The 12,354-nt window shown below is 42.4% G+C and overlaps 1 protein-coding gene across 1 annotated transcript; it reads left to right on the top strand.

Moving 5' to 3' along the window:
- Positions 1-103: 103 nt before the first annotated feature.
- Positions 104-12,285, top strand: LOC138958438 (small ribosomal subunit protein uS2-like). The gene is made up of 6 exons (XM_070329590.1): positions 104-245; positions 1,709-1,852; positions 8,746-8,951; positions 10,484-10,642; positions 11,089-11,217; positions 11,831-12,285. The coding sequence occupies exons 2-6, from the start codon at positions 1,720-1,722 to the stop codon at positions 12,137-12,139; spliced, it is 936 nt and encodes a 311-aa protein (XP_070185691.1). The 5' UTR covers positions 104-245; positions 1,709-1,719; the 3' UTR covers positions 12,140-12,285.
- Positions 12,286-12,354: the final 69 nt, after the last annotated feature.

Consider the following 12,354-nt stretch of genomic DNA (forward strand, 5'->3'; position numbering starts at 1 on the left):
GAAACGAGCTTTATCTCAGGAACAGAGAAGATTTTCTATTTGTTTTTTTATAAATCAATTATACTGATAAGTTTAGTAGCGTCTCTTTGACATACAGTATTGATTTGAACTCTGATAAATAATACATATTTGTCCAAATCTACAGCTTTTACCAATATTTTTCGGGACTCCGTGCAGAAGTGTAAGCCCCGTGGACGATGTTCGTCACTTCCTTTTCATCGTATGGTTGGAACTCATGGTTTGAGGTAGATTATTCCTCTCAATTTTTTTGCTAATTTTCATGTGAAGATCCACCCTTTTGCCTTTAAGGAGAATCCATGCGAAACGTGATATATCGAAAAAGCTTGCCGTTGCTTATATAACGCACGCAGTTCCAAATTGTTTTAGAAAAGGGACTGGAAAGACTTGTGTGGACACCGCCATATTCTCCCACGTTTCGTGCATGATCAAAAGCAAAAGTTATTGAGCACACCGCCTGATTTAGGATAAACATTGTATATGATTGCCTGAAATCATTACCATAACGTTGTGGAGACTTTTTATCCAGTACATGAGTGCACTGTACAGTTATTACATTGATCTGACACTGTTGCAGTTGCGCAAATTGCAACAATGCTGAGATAAACACTAAAAAAATTATGACGGCAAATACCTAGGTTAACTTTTTTGACATATTGAGTCTCTTCCGATTCTGGCCATGCAGCCCTGCTGCCAGATCAAGAGCATGTTTGGCTAGTCAGCATGAAATGTCTAATTACTGAATCACACACTAAGGCCAAAAAAAATAATAGGTGTGGTTACGGTAACATAGCCAAAAATAATAGGGTAGGAAGGTAGGCAATCACTTTTTTTTGTGTTTTTACTTTTTTTTCTAATGTGTACAAATTAAACCTACTTGACAGGGAAATAAGTGTGCGACTCGGGCGCTTTCGCTTTCATTGCGTTTTCTGCACTCGTTTACTTGTTTTTTGTGTGTATTTTTTTGACAAATGTAATAAAAAGTTATAGGGTCGGCCCCAAAAAATAGGGTAGGTCGGGTTACCGTAACCACACCTATTTTTTTTTTAGGCCTAAAGACTAATAAACACACTGACTGAACTTCTGTCCTTGTTTGCCAAATATTATTACATCTGTTCATTCTTATAGTCATGTCTGTTTCATAACTGTGAAATGTTACTAAAATAGCTTAGTTTCATACTTGAGGCTTAAGTTAAATGTTTGAGTGGAAAGGTAGGTGTGTTGGGTGAAAAATATCAGTGAATGCACCATCAGACCTGGGAACCCATACGATTTCGCCGTATTTTGTATGCATGATTGTCTAGAATATGAGCAGTATGGTCATTGGAAAAAAATACGACGAGAAAAATTATTCCGAGACTACTTTTCTCCACAAGCACATCCCGAAGCTGATCCCGTATTTTGTCACATGATTACACTTTTACAGTTGTCAGTAAACATTGAAAGAAGCATTTGTTTTAAATCTATTGGTAATCTGAATTAACAGTGCGACGAACGCGTGTGAAATATGTTTGGATCATTGATGTTCAAATGCTGTGGGGAGTATGCTCATTTTTCTGAAAATACACTGTTTGCTTGCGAATACTCCCAAGTGCAAAACAGGGGTTTCCAGGTCTGCACCGTACTTGCTTTATTTCTGCAAGTGTTCTTCTCTGTATACTATAATAACTGTGGTTCTTTTTCTTCTCAGTTTCTTACAAGATGTCGGGAGGATTAGACGTGTTGGCCCTCAGGGAGGAGGATGTCACCAAACTCCTGGCCGCAAGTGTTCATCAGGGGTCCACCAATGAGGACTACCAGATGAAACAGTACATCCACAAGCGCAGGCCTGATGGTATGTGTCAAATCACAACATGCTGTTTTGCTCGGAGAGAAAGTGCTTTGAGTGGGAATGAGTGTAGATATATCCGAGTAGGCTATTTGAACTGACTTGCGACGGGCGCAGTGGCATGGTGGTAAGACGTCGGCCTCCTAATCGGGAGGTCGTGAGTTCGAATCCCGGTCGCTGCCGCCTGGTGGGTTAAGAGTGGAGATTTTTCCGATCTCTCAGGTCAACTTATGTGCAGACCTGCTAGTGACTTGACCCCCTTCGTGTGTACACGCAAGCACAAGACCAAGTGCGCACGAAAAAGATCCTGTAATCCATGTCAGAGTTCGGTGGGTTATGGAAACACGAAAATACCCAGCATAACTACTCAACGAAAGCGGAGTGAGCTGACTATGCTCTCAGAGTATAGTGTGGGGAACCTAAATGGGCAAACGAGCTCACACGTAACCAGAACATTCTGGAACGCTGAAGAAGAAGAAGAACTGACTTGCAAGCTGCTACTTCTTCAGCGTTTGACGGGACTTGCAAGCCAAACCCTTCATTTCTCTCAACCGTTTTCTGTTATTTATGTAGATAGTTTATTTCATTCCCAACTGTGATGGGCGCAGTGGCCTAGTGGATAAAACATAGGCCTCCTTATCAGAAGGCAGGGATGTTGCTACAAATTCATACGAGTTCTTCATCATCAATAGGACATTTGACCGCTTTCAGAAAGTGTAATAGGACATTATGAATTTGCGCCAAACAGCTTATAACACATTCCATGGAATTGTTCCAAAGTCATGCGCCCACACACAAACGCACACACCCACGCGCGCGCGCTGTAGAACACACACATAATATAGTAAATACATCAACACGGTGTGCGTATAATGTTGTATTTGTTTAGTTTCAAAGAAACCACAAAAAAGAAACCAACATGAACAACTTCAGAGCTCTTACTTGGATTACAAACTGCATGATTTGGATAAAAGTTGAAAAACAAAATGATCGGTTTGATCTAATGCTGATCTTTTGCAGGCTTTAGTTTTTTTCAGCGGCATAATTCAGTGCTTCGTCTCGTATCGAAAACAAAAGCAGACGACAAATTTAGTCCGTTGGAGTTGTCTCCCGTACTCCTGTAGCATGCACTGATATAAAAATAATCCACTATTTTTAGATCAGTGCGCTGCACCGAGACGGTTATACCCAAACTGCACAAACGGTTCGGGAATTCCCGACAAAAGAAAAGATCCGCACGGGGCACTGGCAACTTCAGTGTCAGCTGAACACAAGAGCGTTCGGTCTTTTAGAAGATTTGTATCTTGAAATGAAAATTAACGAATATCGCTCTGTCCGAAGGAATGGAGTACATATCGGACAATGACCACGCTCAGGCTAAAACGATAGGACATCTGACCGACATGCGGCAATGTGAATCGGACATTTGGGGATTTTCATCGTTATATGTCCGATGTCCGACGCCTAACGACATCCCTGAGAAGGTCGTGAGTTCAAATCCCGGCTGCGGCCGCCTGGTGGGTTAAAGATGGAGATTTTTCCGATCTCCCAGGTCAACTAATGTGCAGACCTGCTAGTGCCTTATCCCCCTTCGTGTGTACATGCAAGCACAAGACCAAGTGCGCACGGAAAAGATCCTATAATCCATAGTTCGATGGGTTATAGAAACGCAAAAATACCCAGCATTCTTCCCCAGAAAGCTGCGTATGGCGGGGTAAAACCGGTCATCCACGTAAAAGCTGTGGGAGTTTCAGCTCGTGAACGAAACAAACATTCCCAACTGTGTGGCATTATGGGAGCTGAATGCCCTCTCGGGCTGGAGGCTTTCCCGTTCCATAGAGTTGGACAGTAATCACTTCGCCTGAGGCTCTTTGGGTGGAGTGACCTCTACATATTTCAGACCGTTCCATAGCCACTTGTTGGCAAGGATGGGTTACGGTAAACCATGCAGAGGACAAAGATATTACAAAATTGGCTGTTAGCTCAATATTGCCGGGTAAAAACATAAGTCAAAACATTCTTCATGTAGTCATTTAAAGTGTATGTGTGAGTGCCTAATTTCAGTATTGCCAAAGGGACTGGGTGTAAAACAGATAGTATATCTTATGCATTTTTTCGTGAAGAACAAACATTTTTGCGTGAGCCGTGTGTGTTGCGATGAAAAAACAGTGCCAGTTATTATTGACAGCAATTCTAAAAGTATTCCAGACACAGCTTTAATTATATCATCACTGCATTGTTTAGCAGCGTTGTTCAGTGGTTGCAGCCTATTGTATCTGGTGCTGTAGTTCTTATCATTGTCAATATTACCCATGGAGAAAACAAGTTGTGTGGCCTGAAGAGAGCTGAATGCCTAACGTAGGTTGGAGGCCTAACCTGTCCCATAGAGCTGGATAGTATTTGTTTCACCTGTGACTCTTTGAGTGGAGTGACCTTTACATATTCCAGACCATTTCTTTGCAGAGCAACATACCATATTGTGGAAGCACTTGTTGTCAAGCCTCTTGAAACATTTCCCGACTGTGTGGCGTTAATGGAGCTGAATGCCCTCTCGGGCTGGAGGCCTAACCCTTTCCACAGAGTTGGACATTGATCACTTCACCTGAGGCTCTTTGGGTGGAGTGACCTCTACATATTTCAGACCGTTCCATAGCCACTTTTGGCAGTGATGGGTTATGGTAAACCATGCAGGGGACAAGATTGATTTTTTTTCACAATATATTTGTTTAAAGTGTTGCTATTAGTGTAATTGTTGGGAAGGTCTGTACGTCTATTGGTCCCTCTGATCCGTGCCTTTATAAAGAAGAAAAAAATCTACAGCGCATGGCTGCTTTAAAGTTTGAACGCCTGAAGCTCTTTGGGTGGAGTGACCTCTACATATTTCAGACCGTTCCATAGCCACTTTTGGCAGTAATGGGTTATGGTAAACCATGCAGGGGACAAGATTATTTCGTCATAATTATATTTTTTTATTTTTTATATAGTGTTGCTACAAGTGTAAACCATGCAGGGGACAAGATTGATATTTCTTCACAATATTTTTTTTAATAGTGTTGCTATTGTAATTGGGGGTAAGGTCTGTATGTCTATTGGACCCTCTGATCTGTGCCTTCATTTACTGATATAGAGGAAAAAATCTACAGCACATTGCTACTTTAAAGTTTGAACTTGTCCAATTGTGTGGCCTGAAGGGAGCTGAACGCCCTTTGTGGCTGGAGGCCTGACCCGTTCCACAGAGTTGGACAGTAATCACTTCACCTGAGGCTCTTTGGGTGACGTGACCTCTACATATTTCAGACCGTTCCATAGCCACTTGTTGGCAAGGATGGGTTACGGTAAACCATGCAGAGGACAAATCAAAGTAAAAGCTAAAAATAAATTTGCAGAATAGTACACGAGGTCTTTCAGAAGTCTTATCGTTTTTGTTTCTGTACTGATTGAGTGTATCTGAAGTAATTTTAGTGAGTGCCAGACTATGCTCAGGCATGGGAATTGTCCGCCGTTTTGTTCCGCCGAAAATGCAAAAGTGTCCGCCAAAAAAATTAAAGGGGGGAGGCACACACAAAAAGCACCGGTAACTTTGGCCTTTGCACAAAAGCCCGCGAAAACTTTCCGTACTTTGTTCACGCACTGCTACCGCCCGCCTCAGTTATTGAACTTTTATGTTTGAAAGTAAACCAGATTGCACAGATTGTGTTACAAGTTACATTTTGCTGTTTGTCTCAACAGATAATTTTTTTTACAAATTTAAACCATATAATACATGTATATATTTTTTTCTTCAAAAAAGCAAAAATTGGTACATTTTTGTACTAAAAACTCTGATTCTAAAAACAGAATTTAATGGCAAACTTGGAGCTCAGATGACACCAGATTGCACCATCTGGGTTCTTTGGAGAAAAAATTTTCCGGGGGGGCATGCCCCCGGACCCCCCTAGTAAGGCTAGGCGCTTCGCGCCGTCGACTTGACGCTTCGCGTCTTCGGTTATAAATTTTCCGCCTTTTTTTCAATTTTAAATTCCCATGCCTGTATGCTATTTAAACATCTTTTGCAATTCCAGTGTTGTTGCCGGCCTAAGAAGACAATATGTCATTTGGACCTCCCCCAAAAAAACCAATAGGTCCAAATGTCCTGGCTTTAAAAAGCAATAGGTCCAAATTACCATGCCGTATTATTGAGTCACTTGAGAAAAAGTGACTATGTAATCGGTCAGTGTTAGTCTGTCCGGCCGGCCGGCCGTCCGTAGACACCACCTTAACGTTGGACTTTTCTCGGAAACTATCAAAGCGATCGGGCTCATATTTTGTTTAGTCGTGACCTCCAATGACCTCTACACTTTAACGATGGTTTCGTTGACCTTTGACCTTTTTCAAGGTCACAGGTCAGCGTCAAAGGAAAAATTAGACATTTTATATCTTTTCTCGGAAACTATCAAAGCGATCGGGCTCATATTTTGTTTAGTCGTGACCTCCAATGACCTCTACACTTTAACGATGGTTTCGTTGACCTTTGACCTTTTTCAAGGTCACAGGTCAGCGTCAAAGGAAAAATTAGACATTTTATATCTTTGACAAAGTTCATCGGATGTGATTGAAACTTTGTAGGATTATTCTTTACATCAAAGTATTACATCTGTAGCCTTTTACGAACGTTATCAGAAAAACAAGGGAGATAACTAGCCTTTTCTGTTCGGCAACACACAACTTAACGTTGGGCTTTTCTCGGAAACTATAAAAGTGACCGGGCTCAAATTTTATGTGAACGTGACTCATTGTGTTGTGAATAGCAATTTCTTCCTGTCCATCTGATGCCTCATATAATATTCAGAACTGCGAAAGTGACTCGATCGAGCGTTTGCTCTTCTTGTTATATTGAAATTTCCGCTGTTTGCGCCGTTTTCGGTAATTAGGTACACCGGCTGGATCGGGTATTTCCGTAAACGCAGCCTCGAGTGTCAATGACGACAAACACGGACTCGGCACCGAGTGCATTTTTCACTCGTAGCGAACATGAGCATTTCGATCGGGGTTTGTTTTCCGATTTTGCAACTCCCATTCCATTCATTGCAGACCTTGTACGAATATGTATCGGTCAGTTGACCACCAAAACGTAAAAACTATCGGTCCATCGACCGGACAAGGCTAGGTCCAATGCGTCAAATCAGAAAGGAATGCGTCAGAGACCGAGGCCTGGCAACAACACTGCAATTCCTCTGGTTCTTCATTTCAAGCTTTACATGACACTGTGGGAACTAAATGTCTCCCTGGAAATAAAGGCCTTGGGACAAAACATGCACAATACCACTACCAGAATGCACAGGCATATTTCTGTTCCCCCCGCGGGTTAGGGGGAAGAATTTACCCGATGCTCCCCAGCATGTCGTAAGAGGCGACTAACGGATTCTGTTTCTCCTTTTACCCTTGTTAAGTGTTTCTTGTATAGAATATAGTCAATGTTTGTAAAGATTTTAGTCAAGCAGTATGTAAGAAATGTTAAGTCCTTTGACCCTTTGTACTGGAAACTTGCATTCTCCAAGTAAGGTAATATATTGTACTACGTTGCAAGCCCCTGGAGCAAATTTTTGATTAGTGCTTTTGTGAACAAGAAACAATTGACAAGTGGCTCTATCCCATCTCCCCCCTTTCCCCGTCGCGATATAACCTTCGTGTTTGAAAACGACGTTAAACACCAAATAAAGAAAGAAAGAAATATTTCTGTTTTCATTTTTACGAGCCAGAATCTTGAATAGGCTGATAGTTATTGTTGCACGGGACGCAAAGTGCAAGTCTTCAGAAGCTTCTTTAATAATCAAGTTTTTGACAAGGCTTTTAAACGTTAAATGTGTGCACATGAGATTTTGTTTGTGGTGAATCAAACTGTGTGGCATTATGGGAGCTGAATGCCTTAAGTGCTGGAGGCCTTGCCCATTCCACAGATTTGGAAAGTAATTACTTCCCCTGAGGCTTTTTTGGGTGGGGTGACTTCTACATATTTCAGACCGTTCCATAGGTACTTGCTGGCAGTGATGGATTATGGTAAACCATGCAGAGGACATTAGTCAGTGAAAAAAACAGGACACCTGGAATGATCAGGTTTCCATGTTTGTATATTGTATTTCATTGAAGATGTTTGATTTAGTGGTGTTTTCTTTGCAGAGAAACATACCATATTGTGGAAGCACTTGTTGTCCAACCTCTTTAAACATTTACCCGACTGTGTGGCATTATGGGAGCTAAATGCCCTTTTAGGGCTGGAGGCCTAACCTTTACCACAGAGTTGGACAGCAATCACTTCACCTGAGGCTCTTTTGGGTGGAGTGACTTCTACATATTCCAGACCGTTCCATAGCCATTTGTTGGCAAGGATGGGTTACGGTAAACCATGCAGAGGACAAAGAAATTACAAAATTGATGCTTTGCTCATATGGCCTGGTATAAGCATAAGAGAGAGAAACATTCTTCATGTAGTCATATTTATAGTGAAAAAACAGGACACCTAGAATGGTCAGCTTTCTATGTTTGTGTATTGTATTTCATTGTGAGCAGGTTTGATTTAGTGGTGTTTTCTTTGCAGAGCAACATACCATATTGTGGAAACACTTGTTATCGAGCCTCTTAAAACATTTACCCAACTGTGTGGTGTTAATGGAGCTGAATGCCCTCTTGGGCTGGATGCCTAAACCTTTCCACAGAGTTGGACATTAATCACTTCACCTGAGGCTCTTTGGGTGGAGTGACCTCTACATATTTCAGACCGTTCCATAGTTACTTGTTGGCAAGGATGGGTTACGGTAAACCATGCAGAGGACAAAGTATAATACCACTTACCAGTCATTTGTGTAGCAAAGACACAACATTGAAGAGTTATCTTAACATCGGCGTATGTCTTGTGGTTTCAGGTGTACACATCATCAACATCAAGAAGACTTGGGAGAAGCTGCTGCTCGCAGCCCGCGCTATCGCAGCTATCGAGAACCCTGCTGATGTGTGCGTCATCTCCGCTCGGCCCTATGGCCAGCGTGCTGTGCTCAAGTTCGCCTCTGCCACTGGAGCCACCCCCATCGCTGGACGCTTCACTCCTGGAACCTTCACCAACCAGATCCAGGTAATGCTGTGTTCTTTTCAGAAAAAATGTCAATAGCACTTCAAGAGAACTAAGAGCTGAAAAGCGTCTGGTAGTTAGAGCATTCTGTTGAGGGGTTCGACAAGAGGAAGGAGTGCATTCTGTTTGAAAATCAATACCTAGTTGCGAGTAAGTGAAACTGGTGTTGCCCTGACTGTGTGGCGTTGTGGGAGCTGAATGCCTTTTTAGGGCTGGAGGCCTAACCCATTCCACAGAGTTGGACAGTAATCACTTCACCTGAGGCTCTATTGGGTGGAGTGACCTCTACATATTCCAGACCGTTCCATAGCCACTTGTTGGCAAGGATGGGTTACGGTAAACCATGCAGAGGACATATCAAGCACTAAAATACGGTGCAGCTTGAGGCTGTTGAAAGTGTCGTGCAACTAAATATATAATTTTTTAATAGTATATTTGCCATATCCAGGTGAGACTTATTGTTAGGGGGAGTCCCATATTGGTTGGGACAAGAAAGAATTTACCCGATGCTCCCCAGCATGTCTAAAGAGGCGACTAACGGATTCTGTTTCTCCTTTTACCCTTGTTAAGTGTTGTATAGAATATAGTCAATTTTTGTGAAGATTTTAGTCAAGCAGTATGTAAGAAATGATAAGTCCTTTGTACTGGAAACTTGCATTCTCCCAGTAAGGTAATATATTGTACTACGTTGCAAGCCCCTGGAGCAAATTTTTGATTAGTGCTTTTGTGAACAAGAAACAATTGACAAGTGGCTCTATCCCATCTTCCCCGTCGCGATATTCAGGCATGGGAATTGTCCGCCGAATGGCGGATTTCCGCCGAATTTTTTTTTTGTTCCGCCGAAAATGCAAAAGTGTCCGCCGAAAAAATAAAGGGGGGAGGCACACAAAAAAAAGCACCGGTTACTTTGGCCTTTGCGCAAAAGCCCGCGAAAACTTTCCGTACTTTCTTTACGCACTGCTACCGCCCGCCTCAGTTATTGAACTATTATGTTTGAAAGTAAACAAGATTGCACAGATTGTGTTACAAGTTACATTTTCCTGTTTGTCTCAACAGATAACATTTTTTTTGAAATTTAAACCATATATAATACATGTAAGCAAAATTTGGTACATTTTTGTACTAAAAACTCTGATTCTAAAAACAGAATTTAATGGCAAACTTGGAGCTCAGATGACACCAGATTGCACCATCTGGGTTCTTTGGAGAAAAAAAATTTCTGGGGGGGCATGCCCCCGGACCCCCCTAGTAAGGCTAGGCGCTTCGCGCCGTCGACTTGACGCTTTGCGTCTTCAGTTATAAATTTTCCGCCTTTTTTACTATTTTCAATTCCCATGCCTGGATATTACCTTCGTGGTTGAAAACGACATTAAACACCAAATAAAGAAAGTAAAGAAAGAAAGTCAGTTCCGGGGCAGTTTTTGTTTATTCTTTGGTAATATTTTTGTAAAACATTTCATTCATTTATTCAGTATTGGCTTCATGCCTGTGGAACAACAAGTTAGGAAAACTGTAAAATGATGGGTTTTTTCCAGGCTGCTTTCCGTGAGCCCCGCCTGCTTGTTGTGACTGACCCACGCATTGACCACCAGCCCGTAACTGAGGCTTCCTACGTCAACATCCCAGTCATTGCTTTCTGCAACACTGACTCCCCTCTGAGGCATTGCGACATTGCCATCCCTTGCAACAACAAGGTAGGTTTTGAAGGAGGTCTTAGCATTTGTGTCACAGGCATTGCACTTAAATCAGAGTTGAAAAATCCTAACGGTTTGATTGTGTATAACTGCCGGTGGAGAAGGCAGTGCCTTGGTACTATGCCTCGTATTACCAGATGTGGTGCTTGTCTTTGCGTGCAACACCTTTTTGGTCCACAAGTTTGTCATTGATATTGTGAACAGAAATTTGTATTTTATATAAAACAAGACTTGAAGGTCATGAAGATAACCGTTTGGTGTTTATGTATAGGTATTGCTTGCATGCCATTTGTTTGCTGGCGAAATATGCATTCTACCATGATTAAAGTAAAGCATTGTGTCGGTGGGCTTTTCCTCCCAGTATGAAAGAAAAATAAATGTTTTGTTATGAAGCAATGAATGGAGGAAAAAAAGTGTACAGGCTGACATGATTGGTGTGGTTTCAGGGTCAGATGGCTATCGGCACCATGTGGTGGATGTTGGCCCGTGAGGTGCTGCGTCTGCGTGGAACCATCAGCCGTGACCACCCATGGGAGGTGATGGTGGACCTGTACTTCTACAGGGACCCAGAGGAGGTAAGCAGCGACTTCTCACAACATTCTGCATGATCGATTGTATTGGGGTCATGTGCTCTGCCTTTAGAGTTTTGTGGCATTTGATTCAAGTATTTAACGGTTGAAGGTGGTTATAAATGCAATGACCAAGTTTAGTTTCAGTAGAAAAGAGAAGATGCAGTGCGAGTTGTGTTTCTCGAGATTTGCGGCATTTTACCCCACTGTTTTCCTTTAAAATGTTACTGTAATGTAAGCTGACAAGTTTGGTCCAAGTAGAAGAGACAAGGTAATGCATAGCATGTACTCGGTAACATCCTTAGGCCTCAGTCTTTGGTCTGTGATACATACTTTATATTTTAGGCAATTTTCATGGACAACGTGACGGAGCAATATTTTGTTGCCAGGACGTTGGGACTTCATTTTCAGTCCAGGTCCAACCAACACATTTTCCTCTGAATTTATGAACAACACGGCATTATTAAATCTTTGAAACAGTTTTACATAAAATAACTTTTCTTTAGAAATGTCAGTTGAATTTGTATTTGCTTAACATGGTCAGCAGTAGCTTCTTGTGATTAGAAAATACGGACTCCAGTTTGTGCACAGTTTGACTGCATGCATATGTTATTTCCAGGTTGAAAAGGAGGAGAAGGAGGCTCAAGAGCGTGCCATCGTTCAGAAGGAGGAGGTCGCAGCACCCGAGCCATGGGCTGGTGATGCCCCTGCACCCGAGGTCAGCGACTGGGCCAGCGAGAGCGTGCCAGTCAGTTCCGTGCCTGTGCAGCCTTTTGGCACTGCTGCAGCTGCTGTTGCTGCACCTGCCGCTGCGACCGAGGACTGGTCCATGCCTGCCAAGGATGAGTGGTCTACACCTGCACAGGCTGCTGCTACAGCTCCGACAACAGAATCATGGGGAGGTGGTTCCAGCGAAACCTGGGGTTGAGCGTTCAGCAGATTCTCCATCGTCTGTGGCTGCAAGCTTTGATGAGACTGTACGATTGATTTATAACGTGACAACCTTGGTCCATGCAAGCAGTACAACTCGGCTCTGGTCTTTTGGAGCTTGCAAATTAAAAAAAGAAGTACTAATTTTTTCTGGTTTATTTTGTTTGTGACACATGTCATGCACATTAACATGCACACATATATATATACCTT

Source organism: Littorina saxatilis, linkage group LG2 (genome assembly GCF_037325665.1).
Source record: "Littorina saxatilis isolate snail1 linkage group LG2, US_GU_Lsax_2.0, whole genome shotgun sequence".
Taxonomy (NCBI): domain Eukaryota; kingdom Metazoa; phylum Mollusca; class Gastropoda; order Littorinimorpha; family Littorinidae; genus Littorina; species Littorina saxatilis.